This window comes from Globicephala melas, chromosome 3, assembly GCF_963455315.2.
Source record: "Globicephala melas chromosome 3, mGloMel1.2, whole genome shotgun sequence".
In the NCBI taxonomy this organism is placed as follows: Eukaryota; Metazoa; Chordata; class Mammalia; order Artiodactyla; family Delphinidae; genus Globicephala; species Globicephala melas.
Window position 1 is genome coordinate 132563407 of NC_083316.1, and position 21667 is coordinate 132585073.

Below are 21667 nucleotides of genomic sequence, written 5' to 3' on the forward strand. Positions count from 1 at the left end.
AATGGTTGGATCAATGTGTAGACATATGTTTAGCTTCAGTGGATACCACCAAACAGCTATACGAGGCGGTTGTACCAGTACATACTCCCGTTCAGCAATGCATGAGAGTGTTTTTTCTTCACACGCTCATGACCGGTTGGATTTGTGTGTCTTTTCAGTCATAGCCGTTCTGGTGGATATGTTGCGATATCTCACTCTGGTTTTGATTTCCCTGATGGCTAATAATGCTGAGCCTCTTTCCATGTGGCATTCCCCTTTGGACAGCCTCTCTTGTGAAATGTTGTTCAGTATTTTTGCCTATTTGTTACTGAGTTATCTTTTCCTTATTGATTGGTAGACATGATTTATATATTATAGATACATGTATTACAAATATATTTCTGTGGCATGTCTTCTGATGAGCAGAAGTTCTTCAGGTTTATTGTATTTACCTTTTCTTTTTCCTGTATGATTGATGCTCTTGTGACTTGTTCAAACAAGTGTCCCCTACTCTTAAGTCATGAAGATGTGTTATCTTCTCAGAGTTTTAGAGTTCAGCCTTTCCAGGCGTAACAGACCTTTAAGTCTATTATTCACCTGGAATTGATGTTTGTGTTGAGTGAGAGGTAGAAATTCAGTTTCATTACTTTCCAAGTTGTCTCCACACGTCTGATTGAAAAGCCCTCTTTCTCCCCACTGTGCACAGTGGTAGTGCTGTGTCTGTCATTTATCAAGTGTCCACAAAGGGCTGGTCATGGCAGGCTTTTAATAGATACTTGTTGAATCGAATCTGAAATGGACCATATTTGTTAGGTATCTATTTATAAGGCTGTTGTGTTTTTAAAGGAAATTCTGTTCCTAATGACTAGAATTTCCTCTAGTATCTTTTACCCTGAGAAATCATAAGGGAACTATTCCACAATCACCAGGTTTTTGTTCAAATTTTGTGTGGTTTTCGAGCCATCAGCCCATTGTTTGTTATGCCAACTCACACCAGGAGAGGGCCCTGTTCTTTCATGGGAGCGAGGGAGGGCCTGAGTCCCTGTGGAGACAGCCCTTCAGTCTGCAGAGCCTCCCACGCAGGGCTTGAGAGTGTTCCCTGCCTTTGGGCCTGTTGTTTATTTATTTTCTCCTCCGTACAGCAGAGTGAGCCATGGTTATAGTGGTCGGTCATGAGAGAATTACTTATCTTTACAGGACGTGAGGACAGTTCAGGCCCAAACTCACAGAACTGAATGCTGGTCAGATTTGGGAGAGCTATCGGAGGCCATCCAGGGCAGGTGTCTCTACATCACCACCACTGACATTTGGGGCCAGATGCTCCGTAGTGGGGGGGGGGGCGGGGGGGGCATGTCGTGTGCGTGGCAAGGTGCTGAGCAGCATCTCTGGGCTCTGCCCCATAGATACCAGTAGTACCTCCCCAGTTATGATAGCCAAAAATGTCTCCAGATATTGCCTAATAAAAACCTCCCCCGTTGAGTACCACTGATCTGGTGCAATCCCAGTTCCACATTTAGCAGATAGGAAACTGAGTCCCGCCGAGGGAGATAACCTTCTCAGAGCTACAGCTACTCAGCTAGTACAGGAGTTGAGACAAGAGCCCAAGATCCTCACGGTTCACGTACTCAGGGCCAGAGAGCTGCTCTCCTGAGCTTTGCAGATTGCTCTGTTGGCTTTTGTTTCTATTTTTGTTTTAGTTCCAGCTCCATGTCTGACCCCTCTATCTCCTGCTTCCACTTTATAGTCCCTTTTCTTTCATTTTGCTTTTCTTATTGCATCACTGGAATAAATTCTTCGCTAGAAGACAGAGAGGTGCAGAAAGAAGAAAACAAAAAGCACAGTGCTGCACCAAGATAACCACTGTTCACATTCCAGTGTGTTTACGTTCCAACATATTAATTTTCCACGTATACATACATATGTGTGTGTGTGTGTTTTACTTTGTTTAGTTGGAAAAGTAACATTCACCAAGCTGAGAAGAATGATTACCTCTGTGGGGTCTGAGGGAGACAGGGACAGACAGGGGTTAGGAATCTTCTACTTTTACTCTGCACTCTCAATTATTGTTTGAATTTAGTGCAGTAAGCCTTTATTGCTTTTTTTTTTTTTCCCTTAAGAGGAAATACTCCCACGCTGAACAAATGTTCACGCTCCCTGATGCATGGGAAGTTAAAGCAAAAGCCCACCCTCTACCACCCACCTCAGACTGTCACTCCGTATTCCACCTATACTTGATCCAGGGTTATTTTGCTCCTCACCCTGAGAAAAGATGCCCCCAGTTACGCAGAACACGAATTCTGTCCCCATACCCAGGCACCATCAAGTGGCTCCCCTCCGCCTGACTGTATGAGTGGTTCCTCCAGCCCAAACCCAGAACACAGTGTTTTTCTCAACTGGAGACGAGCCAGGATTTGTGGGAAGGAGGCATCTTGACTCCCAGTAATACCTTTCCTTTCCGTGGCTTTACAGTTTTTAAATATATTTACATCCTTTCAGACCTGTCATAATCTGGGAAACACACCTGTTAGGTTCATCAGATTCCTGGCAAAAATGGTCTGTCAGTAAGAGTCTTTGGTTCTTCAGACATGACTGAGACCCCCCAACAGGCCAGGCAGTGTGTGGGACTCCGGGGCTCACCGATCACTGGACACCATCACTTCCCGGACGGCACTGTTCACCGTCTACACCCTCTGCCTTTCAATATGGAGGGCTAGCCCTCTGGGGGGTGGGCAGGATGATCTCAGGGCCTTTAACCATTGACTTACTAAAAAAACAGGAAATAAATTCAGCCCTCCTGTTTATTAACACAGCGCTCAACAGTGACAGCTGTCTAGAGTTGATCAAATAAATACGTGCTAGTTGAGGTGTTTGCTCAAATTTTACTTATGAAAGTGTGTGGTCAAAAACGTTTGGAGAGTGACCAGCCTATTTCAGAACAACTGAGTGAAAAGTGGCATCAAACAAGCACTGATCTGTGGAACACAGAGGAGGGGTGGGGGTGATAGGAAAGATTTCCCAGGTGAGGGTCCCTTTTGCATCCTCAGCCCCAAATACAGAGCTCATGAATTATAGTCTCAATGAATGGGGGCAGGAACACGTCATCTCTGTCCTAGATGATGAGTAGAGACATGCCTGTTGGTCCTCTAAAATCTTCAAGATACCGCCATTCAATGGGCAACAGAGGCGGTCAGTCACCTTTGTCCAAAGCCACCTCTGTCCTTGGAATATGCTATGCTGATGTCATTAACCTTGCCGGTAGTTGCCACAAAATCAGGGCCTTGGTTACTCACTTCTGTATTGATGACTTTTCTATGATGAGACCCCAGTGGACAGAATGCCTAGAAGCTGAGAGTTCGGGGGTCGTTTGGTACAGTTTGCTCTACTAAGTGTTACAGATCTTCAAACACCCAGGAGGTAGTGTAATGGTCTCGTTAAAATCACTCAAACTCCTAAAATATCCTGATGTCTGAGCCCCATCCTACTCCAAGGAAAACAAAATTTTCGCCAGTGGGGCCCTGGCTGAAATGCCTAAAAGCTCCACACTTGACTGTAATGTGCAGCCAGGGTGGAGAACCCCTGTTCTAGAAGGCGTCTTCTTAACTAGTATTGCCAAAGCTTCGTCGTTGACGTGTTGTCGTCACAGTTCTTGCCATATCTGCAGACCACTGGTCCTATTTGTATTTAAAGTAACTTTTTACCTTAAACTTATTTTAAGAGGAAACTTCATATCACTTCCATTTAAAACACAATATTCTCTTGCTGTCATTAGAAAGCAACCAGAATAATAAATTCCATGAAAACAAAACACGATGATATAATTCCAGTTGCTGTGTGCCTAGGCCCTGAGCTTGAGGCCTGCACTCTCTCTCTGTCTATTAAAAACAGAGATCAGCAAATGTTACAGAAGTAGTAAGACATGCTGGTTCCAAGTGGAGACTTTCTCATTAAACTTGTGAGAAAGATTAATAGGAAACTGAAAAGGAAAAAACGTTCTCGCTGTGACTCACTATTCTGAAATTCCATTGCATTGTACCCGCATTTCCCACCCTTTGGAAAATGCCCACCTTGGTTGACATAGACATGCATTTGAGGGAAGGAAAAGCTACTTTCGAGGTCAGTTTCTTGGCTGTAGATCTTTCCTAGTTGACCAGACATGATTCTGATCCAGAATAATAATTCATTTTCCCCTTGACAATTCGGGGGGTGGAGGTGAGACATAGTAAGTAATATATAGCGTTATTCAAGTGAGGCACAGATCGGTGGGGAAAGACACACACACACACACACACACACACACACACATACACACACACACACACACACACACACACACACACACACACACACACACACACACACACACACACACACACACACACACACACACACACACACGAAATTAAAGTACTGATTTATTGAGCCAGGGCTACAGAGAGCTCCTGGAAGTGAGGGACCCACGGAGCAGGACCACATGCAGCATGCCTCGGGTGAACTTTCCACTGCACCTGGAGTCCCCACTGAGGGGCTGGAAGCTGCAGCTCGTACCCTCTGTGCAAAGGAGGGTCGTGGTGGATGTGGGAAGCCTCATTTCATGGCTGTTCCACACGCCCTGTATCCTTGGGGCTTAACATCAGTACGCAGGAAACACTGACACTGACATCTATGTGCGTCCATATAAGGGAATGTTTAGACCGCTGGGCTCTCTGGTCAGGCCCTGTCCCCCGCCACCCCCTTCCTGCAGGAAAGCCAGGGTGGGGATTCCTGTGGGGTGCCCCACCTCTAGTTTTCCAGCTCATTTCTCCACGCTCACTCGACAAAGACAAGAAAAAAAAAAGAAGTGTTAGTGTTATTGTCTTTGTTGCCTCAAGACTCAGAATGTTATTTAAGAAAATACTGTTTTTGAGAATGGTTTGATGATTCCCCTTAGGAAATCAGCTAAAACTGGTATGTAGTCATTCACCCAGAAACAGAGCCTAAAGGTAGGGTCTAATGCTGTTCTACAGGAATCTGACACGCGTAGGATCACACCGACCCTGTTTTTTTAAATATGTATCCTGAATCTATCTGTTAACCAAGAGAAGTCAAATGCCCAGTTAGCCCCCTAGAGTGAGTGAGTTGGGAACATGAAGTTTTGTGGTATTTCATGGAAATCCCTAATAGTTCATCAGTTTTAAATTAAGTAAGATAGAAAAGGAAAATGTTAAGACTGAAAGCAATACAAACATAAAATCCTCATCCCTTGAATTTTTACGTGGGTTCCTTACAATACAGTATTTTTGCATCCTGACTTCAAAAATCTCTTCATTTTTACCTGCTCTGTTGACAGAGAGCAATTTTAGCTCTTACTAATCCTCTAACAACTAGTACTCTCAGAATTGTAATATGTTAGGGATTGTCCTAAGCCATAGTAATAGTAAATGGCACTTGGTAAGTGTAGCAATTGTCACTCATTAGCTTCTCCCAGGGAGGACCCTGTACTGAAGCAGGAACACACACAGCGGTTCCCAAAGGAGGGAATCACTGGAATACTTTTTTGGTAGAGAAATTGCTTCGTCTTCACACTTTAGAAAACTCATCGTGGTTGGATCCTAGATCCCCCAAAAAAGGCTATAAAAGAAACAGCTTAAGAGCAACCAGGAAATGTTAGTATGTTATATGATATCAAGAACTTTTTAATATAGGTGATCATAATATTGAGGTTACGTAGGAGGATGTCCTTGTTTTCAGGAATTGCATGCTGAAGTGTTTAAGGCTGAGTGATACAATGGCTTCAGCTTACTTTCAGATGATTCAGTAAATCAGAGAGTCAAAGCAGATATGGCAAAATGTTCATTGGGACTCTACATCGAGAGTATTGTTCTTTCAAATATTTTGTACGTCTAACATTTTTCATAACACAAACTTGAGGGGTGTGTGAAGGAAACTGAATCATGGAATCTGGAAAGTTAAGATGAAAAGGGGTCACATGATGTATAAAGAGGAAGAAAAGTTATGAGGGCTTTTGTTTGTTTTCAGCTACTTGCGCTAGTTGGTGGGATTTACTCTTGGTAACATATGCCCCAGAGCTACTTCTGACCTCATTTTTTTTTTTTTTTTTTTTTTGCGGTACGCGGGCCTCTCACTATTGTGGCCTCTCCCGTTGCGGAGCACAGGCTCCAGACACGCAGGCTCAGCGGCCATGGCTCACGGGCCCAGCCACTCCGCGGCATGTGGGATCTTCCCGGACCGGGGCACGAACCCGTGTCCCCTGCATCAGCAGGTGGACTCTCAACCAGTGCACCACCAGGGAAGCCCTGACCTCATTTTTGTAATTTATAGAGGCATCTGCTAGTGCTGAACTCAGCCACGACTCTCATGCTGCCCATCTGTTTTATTTGTGAGCAGGAAATAGCAGTTCAAGATCACAGAAAGCCAAAGCTGGGGAAGCTGGCCAGCCCAAATTAGAAGGAGGCCACTCGGGTTTCTGAGCACTGCTGGGAGAGCACGCAGGACACCACTGTCGGCTGCCCTCCTCCCAGGGGCCCGTGGTAGGGAGACTTTCCCTCTGCTTCTAGGTCTTTGAGAGAAAAGAAAACAGTAATGCCTTCTCCCTGTGCTCAACTTAAGAGACATGTTTCCATCGAGCTTCTCTGAGGGTCACTGCCTTTCCATTCTTGCTCTGGGTGGAATTTACTAGTAGGTAAAGCATTAGGGGATAAAAGACAGCTGATTTGCCCATGTAGCAGCAAAAAAGATCTTCGTACCATTGTGAATCAGATCATGCAACTCTCCAGCTTAAAACTGACAGGTGGCCTCTCACTGTACTTAAAAATCTTTTCTTTTAATTTATTTCATTCAAGTATAGTTGATGTATAATCTTTTGTTAATTTCTGCTGTCATTGTACTTAAAATTCTAACTCCCAGCTTTGGCCTGTGAGGCCCAGATTATTCCGCTGTACCTTCTCCTCCGACTTCATCTTCTATTAGCACTCTCTCCCTGGCTGCACGCTCCAACCACATCAAGCACACGGCCGACTTTGAAGGTCAGGCTAGAGATCAGGAATCCACGGTACCCTGAAGATCTGCACCAGGACCAAGGCTGAATCTTACTATCCTTGGCTTCTACCCTAGTGCTTGCTCACATTTACCCCCTTGGCATTATAATTCAAGGGGCACCAAGAGCACCCCCAAAACAAAAGCATCTCTTCTGCTTTCTATCACAGTACATGAAATTCTCCTATTAGAGACTTAATTTGTCGATTTGAAATATTATCTGATCTTTAGAAGCCCCGCTAAAATACAAAGTCTGCTGAGACTGTTTGGGAGAAAGATAATGCTGTGCAAGCCAGTTCATTGGTGGGTATTCATTTATCAAATAATTGTGTTTTTTTTAATTTTTATTTATTTTATTTATTTATATTTGGCTGCATTGGGTCTTCATTGCTGCGTGCGGGCTTTCTCTAGTTGTGGCAAGTGGGAAGCTACTCTCCGTTGTGGTGCACAGTCTTCTCATTGCAGTGGCTTCTCATTGCGGAGCACGGGCTCTAGGCGCGCGGGCTTCAGTAGTTATGGCTCACGGGCTCAGTAGTTGTGGCTCACGGACTCTAGAGCGCAGGCTCAGTAGTTGTGGTGCAAGGGCTTAGTTGCTCCGCGGCACGTGGGATCCTCCCGGACCAGGGCTGGAACCCATGTCCCCTGCACTAGCAGGCGGATTCTTAACCACTGCGCCACCAGGGAAGTCCGTCAAATAGTTTTGAGGAGTAGGAAGATCACTCAGGAAAAGGTGTGGGGGAACTAAAAGACCTCCAGGCAAAAACAAAAACAAACCAAAGGAAAACACTGAAGTAGAAACTCTGTACTGTGCTTGGTGAGATGTTGATAGTATACACTAAGTGATAGAAATAGATTACAGAAGAAGAATATTTTATATTCCATTCTTATTTAAAATATATGCTTAAATGTTTTATGCATGGAAAAACCTGGTAGGATAAACCCCAAAAGGTTATCAGTGATGACCCCTGGATGATGGGGTTATACATTTTTCCTTTTATAAACAAAAATGTATTTGCATCTTCTATTTTTTCAAAAATAGCCAGAAAGAAAGGGGCTAGAGTGACAGTTTTAAAAATATAGCTAACACATTGCACAGTGACTGTACTTAACAGCACTGTATTATATACTTGAAAGATGCTAAGAGAGTAAATCTTCAATGTTCTCACCGCAACAATAAGAACAAAGATGGCAGCTATGTGAGGTGAAGAATGTATCAACTAACCTATCGCGGCAGTCATTTAGCAGTATGTACGGGCATCAATCATCACGTCATACACCTTAAACTTAGGCAATATTATATGTCAGTGATCTCAGTATATCTGGGAAAAAAAGCTGTGTCCACTAAATTAATAGTTTTTCAAAGAATAGTCTTTTCCTAGAGGGTGAATTAAGTATTGGGTGCATTTCCAGAAGAAAATGACAAATGTCAAGTCAAATAACACATGTAAAGTGATTAAAATGTTGTTGTTGTTGATGGACCTTAGAAGTCAGGGATAACAAATTTGTAGCTTGAGTGCCATTGCCCCTATTATACCCAAAGCAGATATTAATAATCCATCCTGCTGAGCCCAAGTATGATGTCAGAATCCTCTCCAGAAGCAGCCACTGCCTCTTGGTCATGGTTGGTACGTGAGATGACCCCGGGGCCATCATTAGCACATATGTTGCCTTCAGGCAAATCATCCTTTCTCAAGATCTTCTACCTCCTTCTTTTGATTATTTTCATAATATATTGATGTTTTTATGGAACAAAATACATCTGCTGGAAAATCATTATAAACAATCGATCTCTGATGTCTACGATATGTTTGGCACCCCCTAGGATGGGATACCCTTGAACAATACACTATCTGCATAAACCATTCACAGCAGCCTTGGGTGATACTTTTTTGTCATCTCTGCTAGAGATTCCCCCCCCCAAAAAATAAATCCTTATCTCCCCCCAAAAAATAAACAAATCCTTATCTCCCAAAAAAAAAAGAGTGGTCTGAGACCCCTGGAGACTGCTTCATTGTCCTGACGTTCTAGCACTGGAGTTTGTCCTACTTTGGTATCTGGGAGGCAACTAAAGTACCCACTTCCTCTTGGTCAGATGTACAGTCCATATAGCAAGGCAATACGGCAAGACATAGGACGCTAACGAGGTATTATTAACCAGTCAGCTGTTTCCGTTTCAGGGCAGTAAGATGGAAGGAAGACTGGGGGTCTTTGTTCCAATTAAAACTCAGACTTAATTCCATGTTTTTCCCAGTCCATGAATTTGCTAATTTCACATTCCAGTGATTTGCAATGAACATAGTTCCCTGGGGCCTTTGCTGTTGCATTGGCCGTATGGCAGGCCCAGCCTCTCCCTCCCAACACCCAGCATTTGAGGTGTGCAGTCCAGTGGTTCTGAAGAGGTGTTCTGGGTGGCACAGTCCGCTGGGCTGCATGACGAGTAAGGGGAACTCAGATGATGAGGACATCTTCCACCCAGCAGGTTCTAACTGGTCACTTAGAGTTTTTAAATCAGCATTCCCAACTTGAGACTTGGTACAGGCACAGGGAAGTCCTCGTGCTTTTGTCCCTCTCAAGAAAGACCTATGTCCATTCAGCAGAGCAGGATGAAAGAACAGGGTAAGGTTGGTTTTAGAAAAGATGATTGTCCTATAGCCCCAGTGCAGGTCAGCCAGACCTAGATCAGCAAGAGAATTCTGAGAGGTCTCAGCTACAGCTTATCACACGTTTCTTTATTAGATAAGTATTACCGTATACCCTGCCTATATCCAAAAGAATATGCAGTGCCTCATACTTAAAGAAATTGTTTTGCTGAGTCTAGGGACGATGACACAGAATAAGACCAAAAAGGCATCAAGAGGCAGAGAGGAAGGCCAGGGTGTGTTACATCAGGCTCCCTCAGCCCAATTTCAGGTCGATTCCCAGGTACTCTCCTGGAAAGGATATATCTTTGGACTCAGAAATCCTGGATTCAGGTCTTACCTCCGTGCTTGACAGCTGTGAGCCTCTGGGGAAATGATTGAATCCCTGAGCCTTAGTTTCTACAGCCCCAAAATGCTGGGGCTAGGTCCCTACTTCCCAGAGCCTTTGTGTGAAATGAGGTTACCAGAGACCCCTCCCTCCTCTTCCCACAGCCCAGCAAGGATGCTTTGACTCGCCTTCCCTGGAAGTCGCCTAAAGCTGAGGGGTCTGACTGCCTGCAGCTCCGTCAGCCCACCCCTCTGTTACTCGCCCGCTGAGCAAATGATTTCCTGCTCTCTACACACCAGCCATCTCATCTCCGATCTTATCTTCCCTCTGTCTGTGATTGCACATTTCCTGCCCATCCTCCCAGGCCCATCTCAGGGCCATCAGTACCTCATTCCCCCCAGTTCTCATGTTCAGCACACACTTTATCGAATGCCTGTTCTCTGCAAGACACCTGGTGCTATTTCTCCCTCCTACAAGTCTCTAGAGCCCTTGGTTGCAGACTTCTTTTGCACCTAGTGATTCCGTTTATTTCCCAGTCACAGGTATCTTTAACCCTCTTCCCCTACTGTATTATAAACTTCATTAAAATCTAGTTTTTCCAGTCTTATCTGTCATCATGTTTCCTGCAGCATCCAGGCCCCACTCCAGTCAGAAAACAGTAAGCACTCAGTGGATGTTTGGTGAGCTGAGGGAAGGAAGGAAGAGGGAGCATCAAGTGCATAGGGGTAGCATTCTGCCTCACACCTGGCTGGAAAGGTGGCCTGCCACCCCCGTTCAGGTGTGTATGGGTAGACATGGACGTGCCCAGAATTTATCAGTCTCCCCTTCATCTCAGGTACCACTTTGCACCTTGTCTTTTTTTGGTCTCATAGAGTCAGAGGAATTGAAATATCTGGAAAGGTCTGGTCACCTGGAGAAGCACCTACTCACATCTACCCTTGCACTTGTGTATTCCTTTTTCCTGGAGTCAGTTTCCATCCTCGTGCTGACGATTCCCAAGTTCAGATCCACTCTGTGGACCCTGGGGGGCCCTAGGCCTTATGTCTCGTTGCCTTTTAGACATCTTCTCTTGAATGTCCACAGAAATTCACCTTGCCAGGATCTGATCTCAGCTTCCTCCTGCCTGCAAACTCACTGTGTCTTCTGACCCTGTGAACAGCTCAGCATGGGTGTCCTTTCCCTCCCTCTGCTGTCATATCCAGTCTGTAGTTGGGTCTTTGATATCTGCTCCCAGCTCTCTGTCTCCTTTGCCACTGCTTCAGGCCCTGCGAACTCTAGCTTGGCCTATTCCAACACCCCTTTTGCCCTCCCCCAGTGCTTTCTCTCTTGTAGCCAAAAGGTGAAACTGCAGGTGTGATCATGCCACTTCCCTGATTAAAACCATCAGGATAGCGTCCAAACACCTGCGCAAGGCTTACACGATCCTGCTATTGCCTCCTGTTCACGCCTCCTTCCTCACCTCATGCCACCTTCCCTCAGCACTGAAAGCTTCAGTCTTATTCAGCTGTCACCCACTCACCCACTGTGGTCCCTCCTGCTTTCACAGGTGCTGTTCACCCTCACCTGTCCAACACTTAGCCCTTGTTCAGGTCTCAGCTTAGCATTTCCTTCTCCAGAAAGTCTTCCCTATCATTCTCCCCAGAAGTCTGGATTGATTACCCCTATTATATATTTCTGTAGTACCCCAATTGTAACACTTAACTAGAACTACCCATTTTGCCTGTTTTCCTCCTCATCTTGGTAAGGACCATGCATTAGGTCTGCCTCACTTACTGCTGTATCTCCAGCACCTTGCAGAGAGACTTGGTATAACAGATGCGTACTGTTTGCTGAATGAATAAATGAATGGCTTAATTTCTGCTCCGGCTATATCCTAGTCAGAATGAAAGTGCTGAGAATTTGGGACGTCCTTGTTTGGTCTCTACATAGTATTATACCCACGTTCTCTATATTCCTCTTATTGGCCTTTCATAGCAGGTAAAATGCAGGTCCTGAGTATGGCTAGTCCCTCCAAAAAGACTCTTGATCAGTGTTTGCATGGGATGAAGCACCCTGGGCTGGGGCTGGATTAGAGAGCTCAACCAGCTTGGTGAGGGACCTGAATGAATAAGGGCTCTGATCAGTTTTTTAAAAGAAAACTACTGTAGACTGAAGGGTCTTGGAAGAGTCCTAGAAGGTGAATCTCGAATGGGGCTTTGCAGGATGGACAAGAATGATGTGGTTTGGGAGGGTTGAGGAAGAAGGAATTTATAGGGATAGGTTGACCACATGAGCGGTCTGGTTATTTACCTTGCAATCACACCAGTAGAACTTCAAAAATTAGTTGCTTGTGAAGAAATTGTCTACACAAATTCAGGATAGAAATTACCTCTGGAGTTTGGGGAGCAGAGGTTTCAGTAATTGCCTGTTTTTCAGCTAGAAGATGGCACAAGACTCTTTTCTTTCTTCTTCAAACTGCATATGTATGTCACAATTTTTCAGTTTAAAGAATGTTAGTTGATAGGACCAAAAGCCTAGTAAATAAAGCAACAAATGATGTGATCCTATCAGACAGGAGTGAGGCTAAAACGTTTCACATGTAGTGAGATTTTAAAGTAATTTCCTCCTGTCTCTATTTTTAATAAGTGAATGTGTTTTTCATAAAGTGTATATATAATGGGGGCGGGGGGTATATTTCAAGCTTCCCAAGGCTTTGGCTGCATAGGTGACTATGGGAAGGCAGTGGGTGTGGAAGTGAGGTGGCCCTGGGTCTCGGTGTCAGCCCTGCTGCTTCCTTATCACTGTGTGGACCTGGTTGGGACACTCCATCTCTCCAAGAGTCTCAGCGTCCTCACAGGTAGGATGGGAATTGTAAGACCTATGTCACAGGGTGCTCAGAGCTGTGAAGCAGGCAACGGGTACAAAGCACCTGGCACAGAGTCTAGGGGAGGGACCCTTACTGACCATTTAATCCAGCCTCTTCATTTTGTTTCATTTAAACTGTTCTTAATTGCACACGATAAATCAAATAGTACAGATGAGCTTATGGTGAAAAAGATCATTCTTGCCTCCGCTGGGCGTCTCCCCGCCTGCATCTCAATCCCCAGGGCAACCTGCTTTAATCCTTTCTGTTTCTAGTTCTTTTAGTTGTTATCTCCATAACGCTTCGTAATATGAGGCTAACCTCTATTTCTTCATGAGCAACTTTAAACAATACTTATTTTCTCCCTAGTTGGAAAGATAAGACTTTTAGCTCATTTACATCTGTTCCCTCTCTTCCTCTCAGTATTTGATTATGTTACGTTCTATTACTTCTGTTGTTTTCCCTTGTAATCAGAGATAATCTACTTACACCTCTGTTGCTTCTTTCAGTAACATTATTTAGTATTTTGACTCGAAATTAACAGTCCTAGTTTCCACTCCTAGACTTTTACCTCCGACCTCCTGTCAGCTACCCTTTTACCTTTATACTGGCACAGCTGTATTTTTTGTAACATTTGTATTTTGTTCTGCATCTGTGATTTGTTCCTTAAGTGTAGCCTAAAAAAAAAAGAGAAAAAAGACAACAGTATTTTTCATGTTATTAATCCTATGCAAATATTGTTCCTTGCTGGGCCAAGTGTCATGACCAAGGATTTTGTTTCCTTCCCTCTGATTCCAGCATCAAGACCCCAAAAGCTCCTTACTTTAAAGTTAAGAAGAATTACTTTCAGATTTTTTTCCCAGATTAATTTTTTGAAGTAATATATATTTAATGTAGAAAATGTAGTAAATACATACAAGTAGGAAAAAACAGGAAGGAAGAGGGAGAGGAATAGAAAATGAAAAGACACCTGAAAATCCAGCTTTATGGAGCATTTACTAGAAATACTTCACATAGTGTTCATACAGGGTAATCAGTACATTGAAGAGAAAATACTTCCTTTATTGATAAGGGGAAACATCTATGCCTACATAAGAAAACCGAAAATAGGAAGGATTCTGTCCTAAGTCAAAATTCCCTTATGTGCCACAGACTTTCAACTTTTATTCCACATACTTATTGAGCATTTGCTATCTGCCAGGCACTGTGCTTACTCTTGTGAGTAAAATATGGTCAAAAATAATCATTGTCCCTGCCTTCCTGAAGGTTACATTCCAGTAGGGAGAGGTAGATATTAATCAAATAGTCACATGTGGGCATGTATAATACAAATTGAGTTCAAATGCTGAAAGGAAAAGAGCTTGGTTCTTTGAGGACATATAACAAAGGAACCGCATGGACAGGGAGGTATTGCAGTGGTCCAGGAAGTTTCCCTGGAAGGAATGATGCTTGAATTGAGATCTGAAAGAAGAGTGGGAGGACTTCGGTGGTGCAGTGGTTAAGAATCCGCCTGCTAATGCAGGGGACATGGGTTCAAGCCCTGGTCCAGGAAGATCCCACATGCCATGGAGCAACTAAGCCCGTGCGCCACAACTACTGAAGCCCGCGTGCCACAATTACTGAAGCCTGTGCGCCTAAAGCCCATGCTCCGCAACAAGAGAAGCCACTGCAATGAGAAGACCGCACACCACAATAAAGAGTAGCCCCCGCTCTCCGCAACTAGAGAGAAGCCCACGTGCAGCAACGAAGACTCAATGCAGCCAAAAATAAATAAATTAATTTTTTTAAAAAAGTGGGAATTTACTAAGCAAAGGAGGCGGGGTGGGAGAGATAGGTTAGGGAGCATTCCAGAGAGAAGGCAGAAATTCAGTGATGAATATGCAGACGGTGAATTCAAGTAACAGAAAGCTGTTGTGGCTGGAGCAGAAAGAGCTGGCAGGGAGTGGGGAAGAAACCCACTCTAGGTGGCCTTCACAGTCTAGGGGCTGGGTGGGTTCCTAGCAGAGTGGAAGGCCAGATGCCATCCTTTAGGATAGAGGTTGGATGAGAAGGTGGTGTGCATTAGCCTGCGTGCCCACAGAGAAGTCTGTTCAGATCCCTGACACAGGCTTTTGTGTGCTCTGAACTGCACATTTTTATCAGCCGCCATGGCCTCAGCTCATGAATGCCAAACAAGCACCTTCCACAAAAGGCGTTGCAGGGTATATAGACACCTCATCATGCAAATGGCCACATAGCTCATCCTTGGGGACCTTCCAGGCAAATGCTTTCCCACCTCTATGAGGAAACCACATCCTTCTCTTTCTTCACCTTCAGTAACAAATGGCATTACAAGGTAGAGAATACACAGGAAGCATGCCAACAGGAAGCACCCCCAAAGAACCTCTGGTCCTGCAGGTTGCAAACTCGAGTGGGAGGCACAGGGTGCAGAGGGGGGCTAAATGGAACACTCCTGTCTCCCCCAAGGAAATCTGAAGTGGAAGCTCATCATGTAAAATGAATAAAGCAACAACATTGGTCTTGTTGTAGGGGGCCCAGAACCTTCTTCCCCTTTCTCCATCCCCTAAGGTGGCTTCTAAGGTCAGTTTTATTAACAAAATAGAAAGTTGATATTCATGCAAGGGGGCAACTTTCCTAGTAAGAAGACATTTCTAGGTGCAACTGAAAATTTTGGAAGAAAAGTAAACAAGAAAGATAAGAAAACTTGGCAGTAGGGCTATGTGTACCAATCCTCTTCTTGGAATACTTGTGTAGTTCCTCACTGCACTTAAATTCCAGACTTCATACCATACTATGAGACCTCGCATGATCTGGTCCCTCCCTTCTGTTAGGAACTAAGACTGTACTATGACTACCTGCGTCACTATACTCCAGCTTACTCTCTGCCTCAGCACCATTGCACTCACCTCCTATCTGCATGGCTGGCTCCTTCTTTATTCTGTTCTCTACTTAAATATCTACCCCCTCAAAAAGGTTTCTCCTAACCACGCTCTCTGAAGTAGTCCCTTCCCCACTCCCAGTCACTCTAGCCTGGTACCCTATTGTGTCTTACCGCTATCTGAAATTTTCTGGTGTGTTTTACTTGTTTTTATCTCTCTCAACTACAATGTAATTTACGTGAGTACAGCGATCTCGTTCAACATCATATCTGCAAAGTCTAGAACAATGCCTGGTACTCAATAAATGTTTGTTGGATGAATGGATGTAATAGTATTCTCATATATGGAGGATAGTCATGTGGATAAAAAAATTCATTTATTCATCTAAGAAACGTGAAATAACAAATATTCATTCATTAATAAATAATTATTGAGAGACTATCATGTCCTAGGCACTGGGGATAAAAGGTAAAAATAGAGGCGGCATCCCTACCCTTAAGGAGCTCATAGTGTTGTGGTCAACGTGGAGAAATGTGGAGAGAATCCAAGACATGAGGACTTACTGGTCATGGGACGTGAGGAAGAGAGACGAAAAATGAACCCCGGGTTTTAGACTTGGGCAGGTGAGGAGATTATTGTGCCATTCTGGGAGCAAAGGAACCTCAGATAAGAAGGGGAGAAGAAGGTCAGCTTTAGAAATGTGGAGCTGTGGAATATCCAGTGGAAATATGCAGTAAGGAGGTAGATATCCAAGTCTTGAGCTTGAAAGAGAAGCCTGGCTGGAAATACAGAGCTGGTGAATCAAAGGCAGTGCTTGTAGACATGGGAGTAGGTGAGACAAAGTAGGTAAAATGAAGTGAGGAGAAAAAAAGAAAGAGGGACCTTGGAGAAAACCAACATTTAAAGGGTGGTTAGAAGCCAAACGTGCAAAAGAATCTAAAAAGGAGAAATCAAAATAATGGAAACCACAGAACTCATTGTCATAGTAACTGAGGGAAGACAGTGCCTAATACATTAGAGATGCCATAGTACGAGGACTGAAAGGTATCCATTGAACTTGGTGACAGAGCAGCCTTCAGTAATCTTTGTCATAACCATTGCCATGGCGTGTTATAGCTGGGCGTGATATTTTTGTTTGCTGTGAAGGGAAGTGAAGATTGGGAAACGGAGAGAGAGGTAGAAAGCTCCTGTAAGGTGCTCGGCCCTGAAAGGAGGAGAAAGATGGAAGGGTAGCTGAAGAATCTGGCTAGAAAAACACATTCAGTAATACTCTAAAGAGCTGAACAAGGATCTTGAATGGAAACTACTGGGAGGCTGCCTTGGTTTAAAACTTTCTAACCATTAGAATTGTTCAAAAATGGGTTGGGCTGCCTCCAGAAGTACTGAGCTCTTGATTACTAGAGGTATCGAAGAATAGCCTAAATGTTATGGTATATTAACAAAGAGTAAGGTGTTCAATCAGTAGTCTAGGCTTCCACCATAAGAAACTGGAGAAAGAAAAGCAAATTAAACCCAAAGCAATCAGAAGAATGGACATAATAAAGATAAGAACAGAAATCAGCAACATTGAAAGCAGAAACACTATAGGGAAATATAAATGAAACTAAAAGCTGATTCTTTGGGGAAAAAAATCGATAAAATTCATAAACCTCTAGCCAGACCAAGAAAAAAAAAGAGAAGACACAAATTACCAGTATCAGGTATGAAACAGGGATATCACTATAGATCTCACAGACATCACAAGGATAATAAAGGCACACTACAAGCAACCCTAAGCCCATAAATTAAACTTAGATGAAAGGAATCAAGTCTTTGAGTCACAGAAAACCCCAAAACTCACTTAAAAAAAAATCGATAACTTGAACAGTACTATATGTGCTAAAGAAATTGTATACCTAGTTAAAAAAAAAAAAAAAAAGACTTCCAACAAAGAAAACTCCAGATACAGCTGGTTTCACTTGTGAATTCTACCAAAAATTTAAGGAAGAAATAATAACAATTCCAGAATATAGAAATTCCAGAAAATAGAATACCAAAAATTTAAGGAAGAAATAATAACAATTCCAGAAAATAGAAAAAATAGAACTCTTTCCAACTTATGAGTTCGGCATTACCCCCTAATACGAACACCGACGACACTTGAAAACTCCAAATCAGTGTCTCTAATGGATATAGAGTAAAAATCCCCCCAAAAATATTAGCAAATAAAATCCACCAATACATAAGGAGGATAATGCATCACAACCAAGTGAAGTTTACCCCAAGAATGCAACGCTGGTTCATCATTCAAAAATCAGTCCATATAGGGACTTCCCTGGTGGTGCAGTGATTAAGAATCCACCTGCCAATGCAGGGGACACAGGTTCGAGCCCTGGTCCGGGAAGATCCCACATGCCGCGGAGCAACTAAGCCTGTGTGCCACACTGCTGAGCCAGTGCACCACAACTACTGAAGCCCGCGTGCCTAGAGCCTGTGTTGCACAACAAGAGAAGCCACGGCAATGAGAATCCTGCACACCACAATGAAGAGTAGCCCCTGCTCGCCGCAACTAGAGCAAGCCCACGTGCAGCAATGAAGACCCAACGCAGCCAAAAATAAATTTAAAAAATTAAAAAAAAAATCAATCCATGTAATTCACCATGTTAATGAATGAAGAGTAGCCTGAATAATCAATAGGCAAGTTTTCAGATTATATGATGAATCAGAGGATCTAAGCTTAGACATAGCAGTAAAGACCAAGTTACTTAATTTACTGGTTTGGGGAGGAACAGATTAATTAAGAAAGTGAGGAAATTTCCCCTCTGGCTAAGAAACTGAGAATGACAGTCAGATCAAGCAGGTCTCTCTGGAGAGTTCAGTTGTCCTCCTTCTGTCATCCTCACTTCAAAGACTGAGGGAGTTTAGGGGTTTCTTTCTTGAGCAGCTGGCCTGCTAGATTTCCAGGATGGCCATGTTCTACCCATGCCTGGTTAAGGCAGCTAAGGGCCCTCACAATCCTGATTTTCTCAAGATTCTTTAGAAGCCAAGAATATCAGAGTTGAATGAAGGCTGGATCTTACCTAATCCAGATCCCCACACAGTTTAAAGAAGAGAAACCAAGACCCGTGGAGGGTGGCTCGTGTAGGTCCCCTTCCCCATCACTGAAATCCAGTGATCATGAGCTGGTCCTGGTACAGTAAGCCCATTTGACCATATCTTCCAGGCCTGTCCTCCCCCAAACTTTCTCCTCCAGGCTTTGTAGTACACGTTTGCTTTTAGCCTTTACTTTTATGCATAAAGAGTCCCCATCAAAGCCTGTCTGGGTCCTAGTCCCTCTTCCCTCACCAGTTGGAGTCTGGGGTGGAGAAAAGCAACCAGACCCAGGCCTTCACACAGAGGCATCCTGTATTACTGGATTGGAGGATTGGTCTAGCTACCTGCTTTGAGCCCATAGGCCTCACAGCCAGCCAGATGAACATAGTCTGGGTCCATCATCTCTATTTGATCCCACTGCCACTTTGAATTCTTTCAACAAATTCCTTATAAGATTGTAATGAAAATGTACTGCACACTCATTATGTCCAGGGTCTGTGCTATGAGGCTATACGTTCTCTCACTTCATCCTCACAGTAACCCATTAAAATAGGTACTGTTCTCATCCTCATTTTGCAGATAAATGAATAGGCTCAGAGAGGTTAAGCAACGTGCTTAAGATCCCACAGCTAGTTAAGTAGAAGTGTTAGGATTTGAACCGAGGTCTGGCTGACTCCAGTGTTCAAGCTTTTAGTAATGAAAATTCTTTCTGGTTTAAAATAAAACTGGTTTTCTCTTTCTTCCCCTCCTTCTCTGTTTTCAGTCTCAGGAGGAAGTCTGTGATTTGCTCCATGCTGCACCCTTCCAAAACATCTTGCCTAGAGTCTACATCAAAGGTAAGAAACCACTGACAGCAGCTGAATGGCCAGTCTGAATTTGCACCTCATGCTCACTTAATCCCAATAAACTCAGATGTGCAGTCAGAAATGGAGAAGGTGAGAGCTTTGGACAGCTATTGGGCAGTCACAGAATTGGAAATAATGCTCCAGGCCTTGGTCCTTCTAGAACATCCCTAGTAAGTTGCTGTCTAGCTTGGTTGGTCTAAATCCTTCAAGTGATGGGGAACTCACCACCCCATGAGGTAGATGATTCCACTGTTGGGCACAGATAATAGAACATTTTCCTTGTAGTGAGTCCTGATCACACTTGCCAGAACCAGGGAAAACAGTTCTACACGCTCCATCCAAGTGCTGGAATACAAATACGTCACCAGGTCCTCTGAGAGCTCTTCCTTCCCCATTTCCCCCGGTGTGACCTGGATCTCATTTTCTGCCTACTGTTCCTTTTGCAGAGGGGGAGCGTTTGGAGGTCCGGATGAAACGCCTGGAAGCCAAGTACGCGCCACTTCACCTGGTCCCTCTGATAGAGCGTCTGGGGACCCCTCAGGTACAATCCTCCTATCACGGACTCGGAGAACCAAAAGGAACTTTAGAGGGAGAGAGAGCATTTGGTCCAAACTCCTCATTGTACAGATGGGGAAACTGAGGCCCAGAGAGAGAAACAGAAAGTCTAACAGCACACAGCCTGTTAGTGGCAAGGGCAGGTCTCAAATGAGTTTTGTCGACTCTCAGGCCTGCACCCAGTATCATCTATCCTGCCAAGAAAGAAGGAAGTCAGACAAGTATCTGTCACTCCCCGTTAGGTATTAAGAATTCTGCTGAGTTATCTCTCAGAATTAGAACCGTACGCCCTGTGAACCGGCAGCTCATCTCTGGGTATCTTTGCTAAAAAAAAACTCTTACAGGAACACAAGATGTTTACCACGGCATTGTTTGTTAAAGCAAAAAACTGGAGACAACCTAAATGTCAATCAGTAGAGTGTTGACTAAATAAAATGTGGTAAAATCATTCAAATGATGAATACCTGCTACATAATAATGAAAAGAAAAAAATCAGATCTAGATGCATCAGTGTGGACAGACCATAAACACATGGTTAGGTGAATAAAGCAAGTTGCACTACAGGTCATGGAGTGTGATGCTATTTGTATTTTTTTAAACACATATCGAAAAACCATATTAAGTAAAACTTTTCCTAGGGAATGAAAAACACCCAGTTCATAATGGTGGCAACCTCTGAAGAAAGATGAAAGGGACAGAGATGGGTGGGGAGATCAAAGAAGGCAGCTTTATCTGTAATGTTCTAATATTTTTGAAGGTGAATGAGCTCAGGTGTTAAATCTGTAATTAAAACTCATTTTTACAAACCTGAACATGGAGATGAGTTAAACAGGACCCCTGCCTTTGGAGAACTCACAAACCGTGCAGGCAGTCAGGAAGGAAGACACTTTGGAGGGGGAAAGGGATGAAACAAACAGCATGTGCTGTCTCCTTTCAAGTTGATTCAAGTTGAATCAAGCATTTGGTGGTGGGGCAGGGCACGGATCAGGGTAGGAATTCAGGAAGAAGAGAAGACAGGGCACTGCAGCGAGACAAGCCAGTATGGCTTGTTCTGTTCCACAAAACCCAAAACCGACTGTTGAAAAGGTTTAGGATTCAGATCCGCTCTTGGACTAGCATCCCTAAGGTCCTCTCTCCTATCATCACAAAAGCTCATGAATCAGAAGAATTCTCATCCTCCGCAGAGGGCGGAAGGCGGCCTCTTCTCTCGCAAAACGTGGCAAGTGTTGGAGCCCATGACAGGGCCCCATCTGCCCAGGTGTCACACTGATGAGCAGCCCCAGCCACACCCCCTGCAGGCCACCCACCTCCTACTGAAAACAGTGACTAAACATTTAGTGACATTTGGGTTCTTTCGTCACCACAGAGAGAATGTAGATACTGTGAAATATGCATTTTCTTTTTTGGCCTTCCGGGGCTGAACACAGGAGATCCTCTAAAGATTGCCTTCTAGGGAGAAATCCCCCAAGCCAGCGACATACAAATGTGTCTGCTCC

General features: G+C 43.9%; 1 protein-coding gene across 3 annotated transcripts in view; it reads left to right on the forward strand.

The window, feature by feature from the left end:
• CYFIP2 (cytoplasmic FMR1 interacting protein 2) overlaps positions 1-21667 on the forward strand; it is a 131683-nt gene that overhangs the window by 98874 nt on the left and 11142 nt on the right. For all 3 annotated transcript variants that reach the window (XM_060296541.1, XM_060296543.1, XM_060296542.1), the window contains 2 exons: positions 19535-19607; positions 20063-20157. In XM_060296541.1, coding sequence (XP_060152524.1) covers positions 19535-19607; positions 20063-20157 — 168 coding nt within the window. The remainder of the gene's footprint in view (positions 1-19534; positions 19608-20062; positions 20158-21667) is intronic.